The sequence below is a fragment of the Fonsecaea erecta genome (genome assembly GCF_001651985.1).
Source record: "Fonsecaea erecta strain CBS 125763 chromosome Unknown Scaff3, whole genome shotgun sequence".
In the NCBI taxonomy this organism is placed as follows: domain Eukaryota; kingdom Fungi; phylum Ascomycota; class Eurotiomycetes; order Chaetothyriales; family Herpotrichiellaceae; genus Fonsecaea; species Fonsecaea erecta.
The window spans coordinates 2,720,895-2,744,691 of record NW_017387246.1 but is presented as its reverse complement, the minus strand read 5'-3'; the positions used below and the strand labels follow the sequence as shown (position 1 = coordinate 2,744,691).

At 50.6% G+C, this 23,797-nt stretch overlaps 9 protein-coding genes across 9 annotated transcripts; 5 read left to right on the top strand and 4 right to left on the bottom strand.

Moving 5' to 3' along the window:
- Positions 1-911: 911 nt before the first annotated feature.
- Positions 912-2,093, bottom strand: AYL99_04239 (hypothetical protein; the record flags this gene model as incomplete). Its single annotated transcript, XM_018835753.1, has 3 exons — positions 912-1,485; positions 1,538-1,678; positions 1,741-2,093. 3 exons carry the CDS (start codon positions 2,091-2,093, stop codon positions 912-914), a joined length of 1,068 nt encoding a protein of 355 aa, XP_018695403.1.
- A 465-nt stretch (positions 2,094-2,558) lies between these two features.
- Positions 2,559-3,632, top strand: AYL99_04238 (hypothetical protein; the record flags this gene model as incomplete). The annotated part of the gene is made up of 3 exons (XM_018835752.1): positions 2,559-2,696; positions 2,756-2,965; positions 3,021-3,632. The coding sequence occupies 3 exons, from the start codon at positions 2,559-2,561 to the stop codon at positions 3,630-3,632; spliced, it is 960 nt and encodes a 319-aa protein (XP_018695402.1).
- Positions 3,633-3,940: 308 nt separating this feature from the next.
- AYL99_04237 (hypothetical protein) lies at positions 3,941-5,826 on the bottom strand (the record flags this gene model as incomplete). Its single annotated transcript, XM_018835751.1, has 2 exons — positions 3,941-4,965; positions 5,025-5,826. The coding sequence occupies 2 exons, from the start codon at positions 5,824-5,826 to the stop codon at positions 3,941-3,943; spliced, it is 1,827 nt and encodes a 608-aa protein (XP_018695401.1).
- Positions 5,827-7,152: 1,326 nt separating this feature from the next.
- Positions 7,153-8,957, top strand: AYL99_04236 (hypothetical protein; the record flags this gene model as incomplete). Its single annotated transcript, XM_018835750.1, has 7 exons — positions 7,153-7,416; positions 7,474-7,515; positions 7,566-7,800; positions 7,855-7,945; positions 7,999-8,252; positions 8,309-8,389; positions 8,449-8,957. 7 exons carry the CDS (start codon positions 7,153-7,155, stop codon positions 8,955-8,957), a joined length of 1,476 nt encoding a protein of 491 aa, XP_018695400.1.
- A 403-nt stretch (positions 8,958-9,360) lies between these two features.
- On the bottom strand, positions 9,361-10,962 carry AYL99_04235 (hypothetical protein; the record flags this gene model as incomplete). Its single annotated transcript, XM_018835749.1, has 1 exon — positions 9,361-10,962. The coding sequence occupies one exon, from the start codon at positions 10,960-10,962 to the stop codon at positions 9,361-9,363; it is 1,602 nt and encodes a 533-aa protein (XP_018695399.1).
- A 1,803-nt stretch (positions 10,963-12,765) lies between these two features.
- AYL99_04234 (hypothetical protein) lies at positions 12,766-13,326 on the top strand (the record flags this gene model as incomplete). The annotated part of the gene is made up of 1 exon (XM_018835748.1): positions 12,766-13,326. The coding sequence occupies one exon, from the start codon at positions 12,766-12,768 to the stop codon at positions 13,324-13,326; it is 561 nt and encodes a 186-aa protein (XP_018695398.1).
- Positions 13,327-14,668: 1,342 nt separating this feature from the next.
- AYL99_04233 (hypothetical protein) lies at positions 14,669-16,983 on the bottom strand (the record flags this gene model as incomplete). Its single annotated transcript, XM_018835747.1, has 4 exons — positions 14,669-14,960; positions 15,015-16,605; positions 16,673-16,850; positions 16,906-16,983. 4 exons carry the CDS (start codon positions 16,981-16,983, stop codon positions 14,669-14,671), a joined length of 2,139 nt encoding a protein of 712 aa, XP_018695397.1.
- Positions 16,984-19,380: 2,397 nt separating this feature from the next.
- Positions 19,381-21,165, top strand: AYL99_04232 (hypothetical protein; the record flags this gene model as incomplete). The annotated part of the gene is made up of 1 exon (XM_018835746.1): positions 19,381-21,165. One exon carries the CDS (start codon positions 19,381-19,383, stop codon positions 21,163-21,165), a length of 1,785 nt encoding a protein of 594 aa, XP_018695396.1.
- A 1,107-nt stretch (positions 21,166-22,272) lies between these two features.
- On the top strand, positions 22,273-23,127 carry AYL99_04231 (hypothetical protein; the record flags this gene model as incomplete). Its single annotated transcript, XM_018835745.1, has 1 exon — positions 22,273-23,127. The coding sequence occupies one exon, from the start codon at positions 22,273-22,275 to the stop codon at positions 23,125-23,127; it is 855 nt and encodes a 284-aa protein (XP_018695395.1).
- Between the last annotated feature and the right edge of the window lie 670 nt (positions 23,128-23,797).

The window sequence follows — 23,797 nt, the reverse complement described above, 5'->3', positions numbered from 1 at the left end:
GGTGAGAATCGGCTGGATTAAGAAGTCCTCGAGCGTCACCAGGACCGAAATCCTAGCACAGGTCTCACGCAGACGTAAACGCCTGGACCTACCTGGTGTTCCAAATCCCATGTTCCCTGGCGCCGCTTGAGAAACCATGGGGTCGGCGTGGGAACGCCGTGACGCTCGTGTTTCCAAATTGCTCGCTTTCTCCAGGAAAGTTAGAAACCCCGGATCTCACAACTCCGCACTCGGCATTCTGGAGCGTCAAACTTTGGCTTTTTTTGGGGAGGTAGGGGATGGGGCGATCCGGTGTCGAGAACTTCTCATTTGTCTTGTAACGAGCAGAAACCAGAGCAACATCCGATAGAGTCGAGATTTCTGGAACTGTTCCCTTGCGCCCCAACCCCGGGTCTAGACGAACGGGCTATCCTCGTGGCCTGAAGGACGCCTCCGCTCTTTTGGTGGCCCGGGGTCCGTCTTCTGGTGACCATGAACCACGAACCCTGACCATCATCATTGGTTGTTGAGCATCGGTCAGCCTCCACTTTGCCTGGCCAGAAGTCCAGGCCCAGGCAAGGCAAGGAGAGCAGACGTAGCAAGCGGAGTTTACTCGGGCTCCAAGAGAGAAAAGCGTGTAGCAACGCTGTCTGCGTGCGGGTGTCCCTGGCAGAAACAGATGTTTCTCATCGAAGAGACAGCTGGTTGACGACGTTCGTCGGAGGGAAGCCATCTCCCATCCGGTTCAGATCCACTCAGGAGGCCTTCGAGGAATTGTGACCCAGTGTAGGTAAGTCTCCCTGTTCGAGTCCTTTCGTCGAGAAGCTATCCATCTAAAATTCCAGGTCACAACCAGCAACGAATGCTCTTAGCAATCAAACAACAGACTGGTTGGTCTCAAGCTTTACAACCTGTTGTCTCGTTTACAAGCTCTAGTTTCCCTCCAGTGCTCCCTCAAAGTCCTCCAGAAACCGCCAGTACGCCTTCTCCCGCCACCCTTTCACCATCCAGTCATTCGCCAGTCCCGGAAATAGGTCGACTATGCCTCCGATGGTGCTGTCGTGTGCATATATGAAGAAGACATTATCCGCAGCATCTGCGTCTTGGACCTTCTGAATCGTACGAATGGTTTCGGGAATGTCATAGCCTATAGCCGGGTCGAAGAACGGTTCGTCTGGTGCTCGTGACCGCTTCGTTTGAATGGCCTCGAGCTCGGCACCGGGACACATACACCCAGGATACCGTACCAGATTGGGCAAAAAGACTTTGGAAGGAAGACGCAAGAGCTTGGACGGACGCAGCTCACCACCGTGGTGGCAGAGGTCGCCGCCCATCATGACAAACGTGTCGGCAGTCGTCCTTACTAAGCCTGCCAAATGCCCGATTGCGTGGCCGGGTGTGTCAAGCAAATAGAAAGAACCGTCTCCGAAGAAATCAAAGGCTCTGAATTGCCCGATCTGGAGGGTGTCTGGCTCTTGGAAGCTGATCTCTCGTACTTGCCGTCCACTACATGAAAGGACTGAGCTCTGAGCGCGGCCCGGAGTTGGGGGCGACTTACTGGAAGTCACTCTCACGTACAGGAGAGTCGGGTCTGGCCGGCCACCCCGGTAAGAAGGCTGTTTTGAATCCTGGCCCAACAACCAACTCGGTGGATGGAGGGAACGTGGAAGGGTCCCCTATGTGATCATAATGCCAGTGACTTCGTGTCCGGACCGTCAACGTCAATGACAAATAAGATGCACGGTGCCCCATTCCACTCACCTCCAAATGATGCTGTTGATGCTTGAAATGTCAATGCCTTCGTCAGCCAGGATATGAGCCACGTGCTTCTCCCCAGACGGCTCACCCCAGCCCCGAGTCTGGAGAGGCTTTGCCACGACAGGTGAAAAATCTCTCCAATTCGGCGGAACGCCCAGGTCAAACAGTGCTTTGCGGCCCGTGTCAGTCTCTATCAGGAATGACCAGGTCGGAGCTTCCGGCAAGACTTCCATGCCAGGCATTGGGGGTGTCATGAGGTAGTCCAAGGGAAGACCTTTGATCTTAGTGGTTGAGTCGATGATCCGCAGCTGGGCAATCGCTCCAGCTGGGACGGCGAACTGAGTGCTGGGGGACATGGTTGGCAACGAGTGAGGGACATGGTGGAGGGACCTGCGGTGATACAGAAGCACTGCTTGATCTAGAGAATGGTTATCGGGGTTTGCAGCCTCGCAGGACAGTCACGTCAGGTGAATAGAGGAATGTTCCGTGATGCTTTCCCCAATCTTCACTGCTGGTGTAATCAGGCCTGTGTTCTCCAAGCCTTGACGCTGCTGAGAAGGAAGCATTGGAGACGACCATGGCTTCTTCTCCACCGAGGCTGCCATGACCCCGACAGTGCGAAAAGGGGCAAAGGTCGTCATACCACGCCTTTGTCGAGAACTTGGAGACGCAGCAACGTGGGCTAACCTCGGATTTCTTGAATGGATAAAATGCACACACGTTGAAGGTACCGTACAGAATGACAAAGCCGGCTCGTGCAAACTCCTTTTGGTGCAGATTATCAGAGCACAGTTATTCGCGTCTTAAGAATCAAGCCCAACATGCCACACGCTGTTGATTATAGCCTCATTCAAGTCAAAGAACTCCACCCGACCTTTGGCGCTGAGGTGTCGGGTGTGGACTTCTCTCGCCCCGTGCCGGAAGACGTCTTCCAAGAACTCTGGAAAGCCGTCAACCAAGTGAGCAGAACCATTCTGTGGTCAATAACACGTCAATACACAAGGCTGATTTATACAAGTATGGTGCCTTGGTCTTTCGCCATGCCAAATTGAATGATGAACTCCACATCCAGTTCTCTGAGAGGCTGGGTGAGCTGGATGATGTTCTCCCGCACATCCAAGCGGGCCGTCCGTTTCGCTTTAAGCACAAGGAATTGTTTGATGTGGGAAATATCGAGGAAGATAACAGCTTGGTGAAACCGGGAAGCCATCGGTGGTATTACGGCAAGGTATTCCCTGACCAGAACCTTGGGTGTTGGGGACGTCCTTTGACCACAGTGCCAGGGCAACAATCTTTTCCATCATGACTCCTCCTTCAACCCACGGAGGGCTGGGCTCTCGCTGTTACGCGCTCACGAAATCCCTCCTCCCGGCCAAGGCCTTGGGGGGAACACCGACTTTGCTGACTGCCGGGCCGCCTACGACGAGCTGCCCGCCGACCTCAAACAGCAGCTGGACGAAAACGACTATGTTGTCTGCCACTCTCTGCTGCACTCACGCAGGAAAGCCGCCCCCGAATACTTCGGAGACGTCGACCCGGACAAAGGCTACTACTCTCGTCACAAGGTGGTGCAGACGCATGAACGCTCGGGCCGCAAGACGCTGTACATCGGCAACCACATGCACCACGTAGAGGGCTTGCCGGAGCCAGAAAGCACGGCGCTGATCAACAGATTACTGGAGCACGCTTGCCAGGACAAGTATATCCTGTCGGTGGAGTGGCAGAACCCGGGAGACTTGATCCTGTGGGACAACACGTCTGTGATGCATCGTGCCCACGGCGGTGCGTATGAGGGCAAATACCGCAGAGACATGAGGAGGACCACGGTCCATGATGATTCGAGCTATGCCTGGGGTTTGAATGAGAAGACGAGCATGAGGGTTGGGTTACCGTGACATTGCGTAGTGAGAGATCAGAGTAGAGTAAACTTATGTGGATGTATATCTATTCTCCCAGGATCCCCAGATCAATGTCTTGTGCCTTCCGGTGTAGGCCTGCCTGTGCCGAACTCTTATCGTTTGCACTCTAGACCATGCAAATTTGAGAAGGAATCAACAATGATGAAACATATTCTGTGATGCACATTGTCCTCATACCCTTCTAGTACGACCACGTCTAGCTCACCAACCCTCCTTCTACCGTATAATGCAGATGCAAATTGTAAAACAAATCCAAAGCTGATCTAGCATCTCTCCCCACCGCCTCACTTCTTGACAATGTTACTCGCCCCCCAGTTTTTCAGGTAATCGTCAGGTCTGACTCTGACGTCCAATACCACCGCCTCCTTTTCGTCTCTGACCAATCTGACGGCTTCCTCCAACTTTGCCTTCAGATCAGTTCGTGTCGCGATCTGGCCACCCAGTGCCTTCAGGCCGAATCCTTCCGAAATCTTCCCAATATCTGGAAGTGGATCGTCCAGTCGCATGCCAATCCACTTATTCTCCACCGGCCTACTGCGTGTGTTCGCCACACGTTCCTGGTGCACCTCGTCGTTGTAGAAACTGCCGTTGTTCGAGACGATGATCAACACTGGGACACGGTACCGGGCTGCCGTCCAGATGGCAGAATTGCCCATCAGGAAGTCGCCGTCGCCCAGGATTGCGACCGGCACGTACTTCGTTCCCTTCAACGCCAACGCCGAACCGACAGCTTGACCCGGCCCGGACCCTATGCCCGCTCCGCCGTCCATGCCCAGGTACGCCAGTGGGTGCGTCGCCAGGAGATCAATCCCCCGGAAACTCAGCGGCAGGCGGATGATGCACATGTCTTCGGGGCTGATGGCGGCGTAGAGAGCGGAGGCGAGGTCTGCTTGGAATATTTCTTCGCTGTCGAGATTCACCGGCTTTTGCGAGGATGACGGCTGCGTCGCGGGCCACGCCGAGTTCGGGAAGCCAGAGAGTTTGCTAGACTCGAGCTCGGCCACGAGGTCGGTGATGAATTTGTCCGGGTCGGCGAAGATGCTGATGTCGGCTGGGGGTGTCTCAAAATGATCCTTCGACCAGCCATTGTGGAGCTGGCTGTCGACGGAGATCTCGATCACCTTCGCTTTGGGCTCGATCAACTCACCGTGAGCCAGCGTGAAGAACCCGGCGAGATCTACCCAGTCGAAGGAAATGATCAGATCGGCCTCCTTGATCAGATTGGAGCCCTCAGGAGCTAGGAAAAGCGCAGGCGCTGCAGGATGTAATCGGTGCGTGGTGGGAAAGGCGACTGGTTGTTTGATATCGGCTAGAAGCAAAAGGTTAATACCTCCTGGCCCGGCTGCAACAGATATGGCTGGTACGTACTAATAACCTTCGCATCAAACATCTCAGCGAGTCTGATCCTCTCGTCCCAGCTTTTCTGCGTCCTGTTCATCCTGCCAAACATGATCAAAGCTTTCTTGGACTGCTGCAAGGCTTGTGCAACTTTCTTCACATCAGCTGGGCTGGCACCTGCTGACTGCTGCGTCAGGTATCTCTCAGTGTCGGGATATCGGACCTCCTTCTCGTCGTATTCCCCTTCCTGAAGAGCGACATCCAGAACCACATATGTTGGAGCGCAGGGCTTGACGGATGCCACGGCGGTGGCTTTGATGACGCTGCGGATGGCCGAATTGACACTCGCAGGCTGATCGTCCCACTTCGTATAGTTCCTGACCAAGGCGGCCTGATCGACAGCCGTGTGCGTCGAGTCGATCCACGGTCTCCGTTTCGTCGTGTCGAACGGGCCGCCGGCGCCCAAGATCACCATGGGCACTCGATCGATAAAGGCATTAAAAATCGCCATGGACGCGTGCATCAAGCCCACGTTGGCGTGCAGACCACATGCCAGCGGCTTCTCCGTTACCTTGGCGTAGCCGTGGGCAATGGCAATGGCGTGTTCCTCATGCAGGCAGACCACCATCTCAGGCGAAGCGTTGCCGTTGAGATTGACCAGGCTGTCATGGAGCCCGCGGTAAGACGACCCGGGGACTATCACGAAGTACGGGATATGCAGCTTCGCCAGTTGGCGTGCGATATAGTCAGACCCCCAGCCTGCTTTGGGAGAGGCTGCCCCATTTTGCAGGTTGGGAGCGTCGACCGGAGAGAGGCGAACGGGCAACGACATGGTCTGTCTTGTTCAATGCGTTTATGAGCGTTCAAGGTGTGATGCAGAGGTCGAGTATCTACTATTGAGGATGTTTTTCAGCCAAACTCCGCGTCGACGAGCCAGCTGTTTGTTGATCTCCGAAATCGTCATGCCCAGACGGTAGGTGTCGCCTCAGAAGCATATGGGGGTAGTAGACCAATCCAACCCCCCTCGAAACCATCTATCCGAGGTACCCCAACATCACAGGCTTGTCATTGACCACAATGCTAGCCGCCGCCGAGACTGCTTCTCCAACTGCACGGCTAACAGTGTCAACGAGACCAATGACCATTAACTAACATGGCAGGTCGATCTTTCCATTAAGGAACCGAGTTGAGAGCAAAGGACCTCCGGACACTCTCCGGCACGGCATCATATATGTCCTTACTCAGTACTACACTAGTCGAATCCACCTCCGCAGTAATCCCGTCTCCACTTCCTCCGCTTCCACCGCCTCCTCCCCCGGACTAGTATGCCTCCAATAACAAGAGCTCCCCAGCCAACATGGTGGATGCCGAATTTGCCGAGTGTGAAGCACCGTCACGTGGAAAAAGGAGGTTGGTTGAGTCTTGTGAGCCGAACCACGTCCAGAAAACACGCACAGGCAGCGTGCAGAACTTCTTTAACCTGTTTTAGGTTACTCCCTTCAGGTAACTGCTTTGGAGACTAGCAATCCTGAAGACCGTCCGGGACGGAACCGCAAGCGTGTGCAATGGGCTCCAACACAAGGCTAGCACTGTGCAGAAGTACCTCCCCAATGTTCTCCATGCCCTCTGTGCCAGCAGACGTGATAGATCTCCAAAGATACACCGCTCACGCATCTCAACAGGTGTTGGAGTAGGTTGAGATAGGGGCGTTCAAGCAGCCTTTCACCGGGGGTGAGTTCCCGATCTTCCCGCGTGAGGCTACACTTGTGCACATGGCCGGTTTGGTTAAGCGAAATAAGACACGATTCATCCAATGTCAAAAGAGAACGAGTCATGTCGCTTGGGCCTGTTCTGCTGCAGTTCAGATCTGGCGGATGCATTCTCCAATTCCATCTATTCTTTCTATCAGCACTACGCGATCTCCAAAGTTCTAGGTCTCTGGTGGCTCTCCCAGACCCCATGTTTTGTGATCTCTGTCCCCATGGGGCCCAGCCCCCCGGGCCCAAGGCAAGTTATCATGCTCTGAGGGCGTTCTTTGTCTTTGTCTGTCCCGAACTCTCCGTCGAGATCTCTTTCTTCGTATAACGAAGCTTTCATCTACAGCCTACCCCTTCGACCTCACTGCTCCGTGAGCTCCTCAACGAGTAGGTCATTCACAATGAGCTCCCTGGCACAGAATCTCGAAGAGTTGAAGGGCAATGTGCACCTCGAGGAGTTCGCCGGCGATGGCGAGCACGCACTCACCTCGGAGCAAAAGGAGTTCATCAAGAAGGAAAAACGCGTCGTCCGGAAGCTGGACATGTACATCACGCCGGTCATGCTGCTGCTCATGCTGATCAGCTACCTCGACCGTGGCAATATCGGTTTCGCCGCGACTCAGGGCATGACAAAGGACATCGGGCTCACCGGCAACGAATTGAATGTGAGTTGTAGAGACAACCTTGTGTGAATGCAGCAATCTCTGACAAATCTATACTAGACCGCGGTTTCGATCTTCTATCTCACATACATTCTATCCGAAGTAAGGGGGACAGCCTTTAACACCCAGCAACCCTGGCTAACATGAACAAGTTCCCGTCCACAATGTTTGTCAAGCGCCTCCAATTCTATCGAGTCATCCCTGTCCTCGTCTTCTGCTGGGGCCTTGTGTGCATGTGCATGGGCTTCATCCAGAATTACGCCGGGTTGATCGTCTGCCGGCTGCTCTTGGGCACGTTTGAAGGGTGTCTATTCCCGTCGATGACGATGTTCCTGTTGAACTGGTATCGGCGTGAAGAAGTCGGCCAACGCGTTTGCTACCTTTATAGTATGTACTTTGCCTCGATCTCTCCATCTCGAAAACTAACGGGGATCACCCTAGTTGGTTCGGCTCTGTCTGGAGCTTTTGGCGGGCTGATCGCTTTTGCCATCCTGTACATGGACGGCACAGCTGGGTACCCTGGATGGCGCTGGTGAGCGAGACATTGCAAGTTCTGAAGACCCCCCTTTCCTGACGAGACCACAGGCTGTACATCATCGAAGGAATCGTCACCATCGTCTTTGCCTTTGTGTGCTACTTCCTGATTCCTCGGTCCTACTCGACCGCCTATTTCTTCACCGACGAGGACAAAGCCGTGCAGAAGCAGCGGCTGGAGCTCATGGAATCATACAGTGGCGGTGACGGCAAGTATACCAGGAAAGACGTGAAGAATGCCTTGCTTGATATCAAGACCTGGCTGCACGGATTCAATCAGATTCTCATGTCGACCATCATTTATGGTAATCACTCTTGCGCTTTATCCTGATAGTTGGCCTTTACTGATCTCATTTGACAGGGTTTGGGACTTTCCTTCCCATCATCCTCAAGGACGGGTTCAACTATTCCACCAAGAAATCACAGTACTATGTTATTCCAGGTACACAAACACTAGATTCTCTCTCCCCTGTCTTCGTCCACTAACTCATAGCTCTCCAGTCCAAATCGTCGGGGCGGTCTGCTACTTCATCGCTGCCGTGCTCTCTGAGAGATTCAAAGCCTACTTTCTGGCCATGGTGATTTCGGCGCCCATTGGCATGGCCGGCTACGCGATCCTGCTCACCAAGCAACACGCCAGCGTCTGGTACGGCGCGACCTACATGATCGCGTCGTGCTGCTACATTATCACCGGCACGAGCATCGCCTGGCACGGGATGAACATCGCGCCGGACGGGAAACGTGCCGCCGCCATGGGTGTGCACCTGGGACTCGCCAACGTCGGTGGCATCATCGCCGGGCAGATCTACCGCTCGACTTCCGCGCCCCGGTTCCTCCTCGGCCATGGCTGGAGCTTGGCCTCCATCGGGCTCGGCTTCGTCTGCTGGTGGATCCTCTTCTTCATCTACAGGCATAGAGAGGCGAAGAAGGCAAGGCTGGTGGCTGAAGGCTATGTTGTCCCTGATGGTGAATGGACCGATCGGTCTCCTGGCTTCAAGTACCAGCTTTGAGATGGTGACATGGTGAAACGTTCAAGACATCTCATCTTGGACGAGGGTATCTTCGTGAGCGAAGAATGATTCCGTAGTATACGCGATGCAATGAAATTCGTCCTCCTGCTTCCAGCTGAAAAGGCTCGTGGTGCTAAAATCACGCAGCCACGATCCGGTCGATAGAGTTCCGTTTCAGCCAGAGCGTATCCGTCGACAATCGCTTCGGGAATCGCGATCTGCCAAGCCACTCACACGTAAACCCCCTAGGATAGCCGGCAGAGCCAGATTGGGAAAGATGAATCGGAAGCGAAGCAAAGCCAAGGGCCCAGGGCAGGTGATAAGTTCATCTAAAGCCTAGCGCAGGTGTATGGTGAACTTCTGTCTGCTTTTCGCTCAAGTAAATACGATGGGTCTCCTTCAGCTACTGGGATCGGCTCTCCGTCCCCACAGTCAACTGAACCATCATCAGCTCACGATACCATTCAGACGGATCCGGCACCATTGCGAAGTACATGAAGCCTTCTAGTACTTCTTTGACACTGACCCAAGTCAGCAGTTCACACCTCCTTGACTGCTTCGCCAATTGTATGTTGAACCAGCCTTGAGACGCCAAAGCACGGGGTTGCTTATTTAATAGAGCTGCTTGATATTCAGACTGTGCGCCAGCAAACAACGCCCATAATCTTGCCTGCGAGTAAACGTGCCAATCTTTCAAGCTGTCACTGATTTCGAGATGGTAGCGCAGTCTGCTGAGAAGAGCTGCATGAGCAGAGAAGTGGGATTTTGTGACAAAATGTTCCGGCATAGTAGATAGACGGATGAAGAAGAGTGCTGCCAGCAAGATGTAGGCTTGTGTATGAAAGAAAGTTGCATTCGTTGGGTCATGTTGTCGATTGGCCTTGTCTTCGGCATCTAAAATGCGATTGACCAGATCGATTTGATTCATGAAGGTCCATAGTCTTCGGCCATAGAAAGATGTGATCGCGAGAGTTTGGGTCCACATGAGAATAACGTCCTCCGATTTCGTGTCTACTATCTGACCGTTTAGACGTTGCGTGAGGCTGATGGGCACGTTGCACTCTTCTCTGGGTGGAGCACCACTAGCTTCGTAGAAGGCCTTAATTAGCTTCTCTGAGGGCTTGAAGTGTGGTCGAACCAGAAATGTGGTGGCCATATGTACGTCGGCATATAAGGTCAACAACAATATTTTCACTTCGAATCTCTTTTCTCGAGCGAGCCATGCGTCATATAGACGCTTGAGCATTTCCCCATGAGTGACTGCAGCCGTCCGATTGCGGGCAAATGTTGAGACGCCTTGCAGCAGAGCCACATGTCGGAAAAGTCTGAAAGAGTCCAAGTCTTCTTTTCTGTTCTCGAGTCGCATTCGAAGAGCAACAGTACTTCGGTGTAAGTAAACGAGTGCCAGTTCAAGATGTTGTCTCGATTCTACCGTTAGGGCTATCGAGGCGCTCACTTGTGCGAGCAGAGCGTATCCGAGACCGTGATCCGATAGAGACCATCGTGCATCTTGCCAATCCGAGACTGCGCTCGCACTTTGATACCATGTCTTCGCATTCACATGATGTCGTGGGAAGAGATATTCGTTTCTCCAGTACAAGATGAGTTCGTGGGCCTTCGAATCGATTCGAACTGGGGATGCGTCAAATGGATCCGATTGTCCTTTGATCAGGATGCTTTGTGGCAATAGCATAAGCATGATCTCAGCGGCAGACCAAACCGCATCAGCGTCAATATCAGCCTCACCAGCAGCGTTGGTGTCCTCAGAATCCTCCACAAGCGGTGTGCTCGCAGCTTCTTGTGAGTTATTGTGATCAGCTGTCTTGATGGGCTTGGTGCGCGTGTCCCTCGTCCCAGGACGAGGTGGTAATCTTGATTTTGCTTTGATCCACCTTTTCGAGTATCGATGAGAAAACGTCGCGGCATGTGAGCGTGCCGCTGCATCTCGAAGCTCGTAATCTTTCCTTGATAACTGTTCTTTGTTGTCGATGAAGAGTAGCTGCATGGTAATGGGAAACTATATACGTCAAGAAATAGGTAAAGCGAGTCTGCGGTCTCTAGGAGATGACGATCTTGTCTGCTCAGTCAGAAAGATGAGGTAAGATGCCATTGATAAATGAATCGGAGCGAGACAGCTGGTAGGTCAACCATCTGCAGCCATAGGACTAAACCGCTTTCAAAATGACATCTGGATTAGTGTTAGTATGTGTGTAGACCCCGTAAACCACCCTGCATGCTCTAGCCTTTGCAGCTTGTGCAATCGTGCCGGAGCCAGACCACCAGGCCTCGCTGTAATTAGTCCCGCATGTAGTGCTATCTTCCGACATCACGCTATTCGTAGCTATCAACAACTCTAGCACAAATAACAATTCAAAAAGGCTGTGACAAAGATGATTTCATAATCAATGGGAAGTTAGTAAATGCAGAAAGTAGGTTCGGTAGTGTTCATCGGACCCCGTCGATGTACCGAAGACAAACAAGCAGGGCGCAAGGGAGCACACGAAGAAAGCGATATTGGTTTCAATGTCCCTGTTCGCGGAACGCTTTTCCCTGATAGGATTTTCCCTTCAAACGTCCTCGGTTGTTGGATGTAGAGTGTGAACAGGCATCGCCAACCTTTTTTCGCCCTTCGTGGACCTAGGCACAATGTGGTTGCCCTCCTATTTTCAGCTTCTCTTCAGGAGTCAACAGAACCCTGGTGGTTTTATTAGTCTGGGGTTGACAAGATACTTGGCAAAATGCCATTTTCACTGCAATTTCCAGGGCTTCAGCCCTGATTCGTTTTAGATCTCTCTTCCGTTGCTGGATATTGCAGACATTTTCATCCATATGAATACCAGGTCCACCAGACCCGAGGGTTGAGACTAATTCGCTGACTGTCGCGATCTACGACTCGGCTTCTATTTTCTCATACCCAGTCTCAAACAAATGATCCCCAGGGGTTGAATGAAAGATTCTGGAGGCCTCAGCTCTTGGCCAATGATAAGTAGCTACCAGACTCAGGGTCGATTGATTCGGGTTTTGTGTCCACTGGGTACAAGTAGCCGTGGTTCAACCCAATGGTAAGATTGCCGTCTCGCACACTAGAGATGCCAAAGCGAGTAGTGGTAGCTCTCCTGACTTTCTCAAACCATCAGAGCCAGTCTCAAGATACAGAGTTTCGGATTTTACGGCCGTGTAGACCTCTTTTTGGCTTTCCTGCATCCATCCCAGATAAGCGGGGTTTTCGTGAGGATCATTGGGAAGGCCACCGACTGCGGTAAATGGATTGATTCTCTAGGCAAGTTCCTTGGGATGCCCGACGGCAAGTCACTACATCCATGGGTGCTCGAGGCAAGTGCCACTGCCCCATGGAAAGCGTAGGCAGCCACGTGCTGTATTGATTCCACAACAATTATGGAATCAGATGCCGATTAGTGGGGTGTAACTCCACATGAGGATGATGGAATCAGACGCCGATATTAGTGGGGCACGACTCAACGTGATAGCCCCAGAATCAAGACTTGTCTACCTCGTACACGGGACTGCAGCTGACAACAAATGACAGCTGATGGGCCCTAAGCGCTGTAAGGAAATGAGGAGTAGCAGCCTCGCTTCTCACAATATTGCAAGTGCGTTAGGTTAAATTAAGTTTTCCCCGCCCTGAGCCGGAACTGAGCCATCAATGCATGGAGTGTGGATAACACCTGGTGCTTGTTGGCGTCTGAGTGGTCCATTCAGGTTTAGAGTTATCTACGTTCAGACTTTAAGTGAGGCAGACGATCTAAGTTGGTAATGCTGCTTAGACAAACCATTCATTCAAAACAATATGAAGCAGTACGGCTCGAACATGCTGAGCAAGTACGATCGCTTGTTCTCCTTCGCCACGTTCGATGTTCTTTTTCTCCATGAAGCGAAATCCAAAAGCGAACTTGATATCATGCGTACTTTGATCCTTGGCCCGGTTAATCAGTCTTCGAAAAGAGAACGTGAACTGCAGAACGCGGCAGCGCGCTCGCATGCTGCAAAGGCCTCATATGCCCATCCGAGGAAACATCACAAGGTCGTAACAGGACAATATGATGCTCGCGATGGCGCCAATGAAGATGTGGGAGTTTGGGGATCGAAAGTCTTCACGGGCATCGACCCAACCCTAACAACATCGATATACCCCGGTTTCGGCAGCTTCCGAAGCGAGCTCCTCAATCTTCTTCCACCCGATGCACAAGCAGGTGACTTTCAGGCCCTAGACTTCTTTGTTGAGGTTACATTACCTGGCATTGATGTTGCGAACGAGATATTCAATAATTCAGGTGCTTTTCATTTCCTGCTACCAACCCTCGTAAGTTATCAACTTTACTTATTTCTTTGGAGCTCTCTTCACGATTAGATTGCTGTCGAATTCTCGATGTTCTTTTCCACCAAAACTGGTTCTGATCTGTTTAGCAGACTTCCCCAGTCTCTTACCATGCGATTATGAGTCAGCTCCACCTCACCCACACGATGCACCGCCAATCCAAGGTGAACCCCAACATGCTTGTGCTTAGACACCGAGGCAAGGCGATGGAAAGAGTCCGCGCTTTTCTTAATCAACCCAACTTTTGCTTAAGTGAAGCTCTGGTATTCGCCATCGTGTGCCTGAGCACAATCGAAGCAGCATTAGGCAACCTCGAATCATACAGGCTGCATTTGTCAGCTCTAAAGTTCTTGGGGCAAGAAAAAGGACATCTAGAGCTCCCTTCCGGGCTGAGAGTAGCAGATATGGTGGCCCTGTACAGCGACACAACCTTTGCCCTAAAGACTGGCCAATCCGCTTTCAAGCGCCGACAATACGAAGAAATATATGCATCCACACCTTTGCCCAAGCAAATCCGGCTTCCTCTTGGCTTTGACCTCCTTATCCGGGAGAAACCGATCACCCAAGACACGATCTCCGTCCTCGTCAATGCTTGCAGGCTTGGTTTTGGCACCACATGTGTGGCACTCACACAATCGCAAAAGATGTTCTTCGCGGGGCGCCGACAAACATTAAGAAAGTATCATTGCTACCTTGACAGCGTGCCTATTCTCCTCGTACCCGATAATATACACAATCTCTTTGAGAAGATGTTGGTCTTGGCACTGTCACTCTTCGCCTGGTGTGGCTTCAGCACCTTGCGATATCCTCAATTCTCAGTGTACAATGCCATGATGATACAGCTCTGGGAAAGACTCGTCCCGTTTCAGCCGGCCTTGGGGATTGAGCGGCAATGTATAGCATGGATGTGGCTGATGCTAATCGATGCATGGCGGATGGGCGGTTATGACGGGACTTTATTGCCACAGGGCCTTGATGTTCTGTGGCAGTTTCGTCAGCGTTTTGGGGAATATCGCTCTTGGGCCGATGTAAAGGGCTTAACCAGACTTTTCTTTTGGACCGGTGACATGGAGACCTTTTGGTCTCGGAGGTGGGACTCGTTGTGACTTGGGAGTCTAGAGACACGATGTGGAAAGCATGCCCTTGACAAGAGCGAAGCTTTTTGACATTAGAGCGCCTACTTGGGTATGCTTAGCGGGTGTCTTTCCGGATTCCTATTCGTTGTGGTTTGCTATATCCTCTCTATGCTTCAATGAAGACTTCAGGGGGGAAATGAGGGATTCAGTGTCTTCATCGCCTGATATTTCTATGTCACTTGAACCGTGCGAGGTGATAAACATGAGTTCCACACACTCGCGAGATCCATCACACTGATTTACAAACAAATCGCTGGGTCGTCCACTGGAAAGCGCTGGAAGAATCTGGCTGGCCCACTCAACGCATTCAGGACGTTCATTGTCACCGTTGGCACGTTCCCGGTATACAGGCCAATGGATGAATTGGCATTTAGCTGTAGATGCTGGAGAAGTTGTGCTCCGTTGGAGCCAAGCGCCGCAATTGGCTTCCCATGGGCATAAGCATCAAGAATGAAGTGGCTTGCTGCCATCGAGTTAGGCGTCGTAGAGATGCTTCCATTGGCAGAAGACCCAATGAATACGGCGTCATACCTATCGATTCTTGATCAGCCTCGGGATTTTCATTCAAAGGACACTTTGACTCACATGACTTCGCTCGTGAGAGTGTAGGAACTTGTGGCGTTCACACTTGATGCGAGCATCCCTACATGAGGGGCAACAATATCAAATCCAACTTGTTGTGAGGAAAGGATTGGCTCCATGGCTTGTAAATCAGACACAGTCAACATGTTGTCGTCGGCTATGATGGCAACCGTGAGACCAGCATTGGATTTGTTGGACTCCACACCAGGGTTGAGAGGATAGAGGGATGGGTAGCTTTTGTTACTTCCAGGCTGAGTTATGGGGCCGCCAGTTCCCAGTGCGGGCATCACAGCCCCAATCCCGTATGCAACCCTTCGGGCAAGGCAATTGTCGATTGGGTTGAGAATGGTGTTGATGTAGGTCATGGTAACGTTGGGGTCAGTAACATGGCCCAGCTCGAAGCGATAACCATCGACCAGGTGCTGCTGGCCATATGCGTCCAGAGTGCCCCAAAAAGCTCGGGCTTGAGCCGCCCAGTCGTAATTCAGGTTTCGGTATCGACCAATTTTGCCTGTGCCAGAGATTCCAGCATACATGAGGGCCTGTGCGGGCCCGGCAGGTTGCACGCCACCAAGACCATCTGGGCTTGAAGTAGATTCTCCTTTGAACAGCGAGGGCTGCATGTATCCGTCTCGATAATTATTGTAGACCGGAGCAATGGGTCTGTTGATTGGGAGAGTGTAGCCGTTCGGACTGTTGTGTCGATGGGTCGATGTGTCATCGTATGCCATCAAACGCCATTGCAAGAGGGCATCTGGAACCCACGAGACACCGTCAACCACATTTGATGGAGCAAAACTGACTGATTCAGGCTCCGCAAAGAAATTAGTTGGGTTGCGATTCAGTGTAAGCTTTCCCAGTTTCATTGGCGGGTTATCCTCGAAGGGTATAATCTGAGTTGGCTCGGTCAGGTCGTAACCCTGCCACATGTACGTGCCGTCGTCTGGGAATAGCTGCACAGCAAACTCCCACTCAGGAAAAATCCCGTTGGCAATATTGTTGTAGAGGTCAATACGCTGAAAGTTGGCGTTCTTCCCAGCCAGGGTGGTGACTTCATCATACACCAAGCTTCGATGGCCAAGAACCGGTAACCAGTACCATTTGAATAATGTAGAGTTGCCTTGCCCATTGATGAAGCGATATGTATGTACGCCGTTGCCACTGATATGTCGTACGTCTCTTGGAAGACCCAGGTCTGAGAGCACGTACATAAGCTGAGCTGCGCCTTCTGGATGTTGAGCGAAAAAGTCATAAGCAGTGGTATGCGCAGAGCCGCCTGTTGGGAAGCCTTTGTCCGATTCAAACTTCACAGAGTGAACCAAATCAGGAAACTCGGAGCCATCATTGATGAAGAATGATGGGACGTGATTGCCAACCAGATCCTGATTGCCGCACTGACTGTATATCTTCGTCGCGAAACCATGTGTGTCCCTCTGGACCTCACTTCCACCCGTGCTTGAAACAACAACGGAAAATCTTGTGAAGACCTCGCTAGTTGCATTATTTTGCAACCAACAGGCCATTGTCAAGTTGCTCCAGTCGGCATAAGATTGGAACATGCCATACGCACCATGGCCTAGCGCGTGTACAACACCTAATAAGAAGTGAGCCAAATTGTCGCCAACCTGTGGATAGGTTTGGAAAGATCTTTCCTGACTTACGTTCGGGAGCTCGCTCCCTGTCAAAGTGCAGCAACTTCTTTCGCACCACAGTATCCTCTAATAAGACATATCCTCTCGGACCTGCTCTTAGAGAGTTGTTGGAATTCGCTTGGACACCGTTGTCTGTTGTTTCCGTTTGCCCTTCTGTATCAATTGTAGCAGCCTGGAGCTGGCCGAGCTGTCCAAGTGTCAGTATGGCACGAAGGGGTAGAATATGGATAGAGATCGATGACCTTGCTATCAGTAGCATCTTGAGCTTCAACAGTAGCACAAACCAGGAAGGTGGCCCACAGGAGAGTTTGATACAACATCTTGTGAGTTTACCGCACTTAACATATCAGCAAGCAACATCTTCGAGAGGAGTCCGTATGCCATCTCTTATAGAAGAATCCCGCTCCGAATCTCGTACGCTCTATAGCTCGTACAACGCGTGAGTGAAATGGTTGATTCCGTCATCAGAGCCATCGTGCTGGAGGCTTCCTAACACTCATGGCTTTGTCAGGATGTGAAGATTTGGCGATTGTGGCTGTGGGATTATTGATATTGCACAATAGTGGACCTCTTGTAGTTGACCCGTGACTTCTGCTCAGTAGTGCCGGCCGCCGCTAGCACTGCCCAACTGTATCGTCGAAACTTCTGAAGGGCAGGATCTTAAGGTTACTGGGTCAATTGTTGGTGTCACAGCAGTGATGTTTGGTCACAAATGTCTGATGCTGAGCATCTAAGTGTTTCTTTTTAGCTATTTTATCCTGGTTCTTCTCGACGGGCAGGTACACCGTAAGCATTGGACCCATAAGACCGTGGCCAAGACCATCAACCATTTGTATCTCTGGCTTGAAAGTGCCCTGTAGAAATCATGGCGGGAAGCCTGCCAACGACAGCAACGTCAAAGGTGAGGTGAATTGAAATTGTGCAGATGAGGCCCGATTCAAAGGGCTGGGGTGCAAGATGTGATCGTCTCCCATACTCCACAAATAGTATCTTTCCTCCAAAGAGGCGGACACTCCGCCAGGAGGCCTGGTTGCCAACGCCTCATATCAGATATCAGCGGCGTTCGGCCACGTTCAATTGCCGAGTTGGATTACATCTAATTCGGAATGTTTGCTGACACGTATAAATCCTTGCAAGCCAATTCGTCAGACATGCTCGTTCCAGTTTGATCTCTGCACCGTTAAGGGTCTAATTCGTACACCGCTCAACGGATTCATCAATTTTGAAGGGAACCCAGTATGTACCTGAAAATATATTTAAAAAATCTCTCTCGGTCACCAACGAGCATATACAGGTGTCACACCAGGGCTACAATATAGCTAAGAGACAGAGAACCACATGTAGGAAGAGATGTTCTAGTTCAAGTTAGATTGAGCACCACCAGATATATCACACTTTTCTAAGCTCAGCCTGTCCAATGGAGTGGGAATCTCTACCAGCTATTCTTTGGACAAAACCTTGATTACATCTCGGTTACGCTTTATTCTTCCAGAATAAAGATGTTTAATCACATAGTCTGCGTCATAGCTGATAAAGCTGCTGAGATGAGCGAGAATGATGGAAAGCCAGCGGGGTTTCTTTTTCTATTTAGTTATTCATAAGAAGACTAAAAAGTTCATTGTGTGTGTAACATTATCAAGGTCTATCATCTCTGATTCAATACTTTACAGACAGCCTATCATCACTACATCTTAAGGAGATCGCTCTCTCTATAGTATAGGACTACGAAAAAGAGCAAGTCATCCCAAATCTTCTTGGTTCGATTGCAACAAGTAACGATCAATTGAAATCTGAAGTACAATATGATTTCGACGATACATGCCAAAGCAGAGCCGTCTGTTAGAGATCCGTCCACTAGCAGCAAGTCTTAGCTTTAGGCTATTGAAGACTAGGCTCCAGGTCCTGCTGAAGCCTACTCAATGGCCAACAGCCAATTCGGATATGTGACAGGCAACTTACCGTAGGTAGCAGGAGTGGCAACATCACAGTCGCCAGCGGACAAATTTTGAGACAAGAGGCCTCCCGGGATCGTGCTCCCGTTTGGGTCATCGGCGAGCATGAATTGATGGTCGATATATCGTCAAACATACTGTCAATTCCAACAGCCTCAATGTCTGGAGCCAGCTCAGGAAGATCTCGTGCCGAATACTCCGGCCCACCTCAGAGTATTCTCGGCCGGAATTTGCGCCAACTGGGATGAGTGGAATCCGTCCATGCGCTTGCCAAAGACTTCCGTTGTGGAGATGCCAGCCTGCCGCTCCCTTTGTCATCGAAAACCCTCACCATAACAAGGGAAACCGGCAGAAAGTGATCCGATAGGGTTCGTTCTAACTCAATACGGTAGGTGCCGTAAAAAGGGTGCCTTTCCAACTAACTAATTTCTTTAGCGGACCTAGGTTTTTGCCAGAGCGCGAGCTACTGAAGTAGTTACTGAATCACATTTCACACAAGTCAATCATAACTCGCGTTATCTGGCGACTACACCAACAATTTTCACCATACTTATCGAGAATAATGGGCACACGGATGGGCGGGCCGCTCTGCTACATTTTTCGGCGAGTCCGTTCTCGAATGCGCCTCCGCTGCTGCTCGACTGTTTACACCAAATCCTAGTATTTTATATGAAATTCCGTCTCAATATTTCGTTTTGTCATATGAATCATTGTGACGCTGCTCGTACTGCGAAGGAGCTGGTCTTCACAAGAGATATGAGACAGATGGCAGCTTCTGGCGATCAAGCCCGGCCGCGCTACCCAATCTGGGGTTTGAAAGCACGTACAGCTCCTGGCGTCACTTTCGAAGAATACTCGTTCTGGGCCAAGATCGAGCGTGAGATGGAGGAGAAAGAGCACGTGCAACTCCTCGCGACGACAAGAAAACTCAGCTTCTTCGACAGCATCAGGGTCTATCTCAAATTGAGTCCGAGAACTCTCGAAGGTGGACGGCCTGTTCCATCTGAAATCCCGCTTGATTCACATGGAAGCGACAACAACAAGAACACTGCCGCGGCCGTGAATACTACTGTCGAAGGACAGGCCGTTCAAGAGGATTCTATTATACCTATTTACGACTACAATGCGGAATGGCGACGTGCTGCTCGCGCTCTTCGTACGGCTAACTGGATGACAACGTTTTACCTGATTACCACTGACGTCCTTGGCTGGAGCCAAACACCATATGCATTCGCCAGTGCAGGGTACGCCATTACCGCAAGTGCCTTTATCATCTTTGGACTTGCTGCTGGTGCTTCTGGCTTTATGATTTGGAGAGTATTCATGATGCTCGACTCATCAAGATACCCGGTCTTGAATTTCGGCGATGCTTTCTTCAGGCTCTTTGGACCCAGGACGCGAACACTTATCAACATCTTGCAGGCTTTCCAGATTCTCTGCTCAGTTGCTGTCATCTTAATTAGTAACTCACAAAAGCTCTCACAACTAGCACATGCTCGAGTCTGCTATATCGTTATCGTTATCATCAACGTTGTTATCGCCATGACCTCCTGCACCCTTCGAGCGCTCAAACAACTGGGCTGGTTGTGTAACTGTGCAGTTTGGATTAATATTGTCACCTTCATCATCATCATGACCGCAGCTGCAACTCATGGTCCTGATACAACTATTGTGCATCAGATTACACTTATCAAGGATACGGCGCCAGTGAAGACTTTCAGCGGCATTCCCCCTTCTGGATACCAACAACAGACGACAAACACGTTCGCTGCGGTGTTCAATGCAATCGACACCATCGCGTATGCTTATTCCGGCACACTTCTTTTTATCGGCTTTATGGCGGAAATGCGTCATCCCATGGACTTTTGGAAGGCAATAGTCATAAGCCAAGTATTCATCGTTTTGGTCTATTTTCTCTTCGGCATCTTCGTCTACCATTATATGGGTCAATACTCCATCCTAAGCATTACTCAAGTCATCAGCCCACACGCCATACAAATCCTATGCAACATTTCCGGCATTATCATGGGCTTCCTTTCCACATTTCTATATTTCAATATCGGCATGAAGACTATATACCTTGAAGTTGGACAGGAGATATTTCGATTACCACCAATCACCGAGAAGAAAGGCTACTTTCTCTGGTTAGCTCTCGGCCCGGTCTACTGGATTTTCGCCATGATACTGGCGGTTTCTATACCCAACTTCGCTGGCCTTACCAATTTGATTGGCGGTTTGCTGCTTCTGAACTTTACATACACGATCCCTCCGGTCATCTATCTTATGTACGTCATTAAGAAACATTCAGCATTACCAGGCGAGGGTTTTGATCCACAAACCGGTATCACGACTCGCCACGACAATGGCTGGAGACGGCACGTGCGTGGAGTTAAAAAGAGTTGGTATATCAGCATTCCACTTATCTCACTTGCTTGTGCCGGTCTTGCTTGCTCCGGTCTCGGTACCTGGTCTGCTATTGAGTCACTGATTCCAATTTTTGGCCGCGGTGGCACTATTCAGACTGCTTGGGGATGTACAGCCGTTGGTTGAAGGCTGTGAAACTCGTGAAGGTGAATGGGGATATGCTATTCCTGCTGGTTAGAATGAATTGAACATCGGCGACGGAACTCTCAGTCGGCTATGGGTTGTTGAAGAGAATCGAATTAACATATATTTCAACAGTGGGGAGTCAAACTTCGGACAGAAAACCATCACTGTCACAAGATGTCCTTTTCCACGTCAGATGGTCTTTGCTGGTTTCTCCCAGGAGCAAGGAAAATTTTGTGACACTCCTCCCTTGCACTGTTAGGCCATGCCAGGAACAACTCATACAACAGCTACATATCTCTCAGTTTGAAAACTACATTACGAACTTAAAACTATACGCGTCGCTTACACACACACACACACACCGATACCAACTCTGGAGGTGGGGCTCCTAGCGTCTTGATACAGTAGCTCCGTATCCCTAGTTAATAGCCGAGAAGCTTGCGCTCTCCAAGATAGACCTAACCAAGCATTCCAGAAATCTTATTTTGTCATTGTTTGTCCGCCCACAGACATGGTCAGGAAGTTGCAGGGACCAAGCTCTTGAGAGACTCGTACAGAGGATTGTATAGTGCAGGTGCCCCTTGCTCTAAGGAACAATTTCGCGAAAGTTCCGTCTCCACTAGACGTGCTTTCCCGGCGGTTAACTCAAGATTTGGAATCAGGGCAAGACGTGCAGTTTCGTACCCTGGTATCTCGTCACCATGGAATTTCCATCCGCCAAGGTTGGTCGGCATTAGTAATAGCGTTTCGCTAGACTGGAGATACCATAATCATTTCATGAAATCCACCAAAGTGACATAATTGATCAGTGGCAGCTCGTGCTTCCGCATAGATGCGTGAGTCAGCCAGATACCGTTTCTTGACTTCAGAGTTCGGACTAATCCTCTGAACTGGTACACACATGTCGCTGCTTGATGTGCGCTCATGCTGCTACTTTGTAAGCGGCCTGCTCAGAGCTACGGGTTTGTTGTTTAATTCCCCTTTAAGACGATCGGGGCCACTGTATAAGATGAACACCTTTCATGGCAGCTACTCGAATCTTTGACCACCATTTCTTTTGAAAGGCTGTCCGTTACATTCCTCTACATACCTATAAGCTCCTGGAAAATGGCGTCAGACGTCCAGTACAAGACCATTGAGATCGACTCCGTGAAGATTTTCTATCGAGAGGCAGGATCGGCCTCACTTCCAGGGCTTTTGCTTCTTCACGGCCACGCCTCTGCCTCACACACGTTTCGAAACATCTTGGTGCAGCTCTCTGACACATTCCATGTTGTGGCGCCAGATTATCCAGGTTTTGGCAACTCTGATCGGCCTGAGCCGAAGAATTATCCTTACACCTTTGCAAACATTGCCAATACTATCGATAAGTTCACCGAGCAGGTTGGTTTGACCAAATACAGTCTATACCTCTTCGACTTCGGAGCACCTATCGGACTCATCATGGCTTCGAAGCATCCCGAACGCATCAGGGGATTATTCACGCAATCTGGAAATGCGTATGTTGAGGGGCTGGCACCCGCATTCGACGGCATCAAGGCACTGTGGGCCGATCCTGAGGACCCAGCAAAAGTTGATGCTCTCAAACCTATCTTTTCGCCCGAGGGCATCGACTGGGCTTACAAACATGGTGTAGAGCCGCCTTCTCGGGTCGGCCCCGATGCGCCGGCTTTGGATGCCTACTACACATCTCGTGAAGGTGCGGTCGATATTCAGCTTGCCCTCTTGCGCGACTATGAGAACAATGTCAAGTCGTATCCCGAGTGGCAGGCATATCTGCGAGAACACAAGCCAAAGGTCGTGGGATTGTGGGGCAAGAATGATCCATTCTTTGCCTCTCCCGGCGCAGAAGCTTTCAAGCGCGATGTGCCAGATGCAGACATCAGTATCATCGATGCTGGTCATTTTCTCAATGAGACTCATCCGCAAGAGGTTGCCAAGGCACTCAAGAAGCTGCGTTGATCAAGATCAGGGCAACGTGGTTGCGTTGGAGGGGGAATAGTATTTCGAACATGGATTGAATGAGAAACACATTTTTTAACTTGCATTCCTATGTAATAGTCTATCCTTGCTTTTGTATCAAGGCCTACGCCACACAGATACTGATAGACTAGGCATCTATAATCGATAGACTACGTGTGATTCCTGTGGATAAAGATTCAATGTTGAGAAGCTACAAGAAATAGCTTCTCATAGCTTCCCCGCTAAAAGGGAACAAGCACAAAGGCATCTATTCCGATGGCATTGCGCTGCTCAGCCCGGTCTCTTGGCAGCGTTTTGTGCAACACCTGATTAACCTACCCTCTTGCTCCATTTCTCCACTCTTGGCCGATTCGAACCCATGGATTGGTAAGGGAGATGTTTAAGGAAAAGATCTACTGGAGGGCTTACAAGAACCTCGTAGTCGGAACTCACGGACTCGGCGATTGGCCTCCGTTTATCCTTATACCAGACCGCGTTGTATTGATGCGCCTGCCGTAAAGGGCTTGGTCAAGTTTCTCGCAAGAGCCATTCGTTTGCCACGGCTGATGAGGTCTCATAGTTCAGGCGTGGCTTCGATAATGCATGACCCAAACTGCTCCTGTGTATGGTTGCAAGTATAATCCAAAGTTTGATGAAATATTATGAGAGT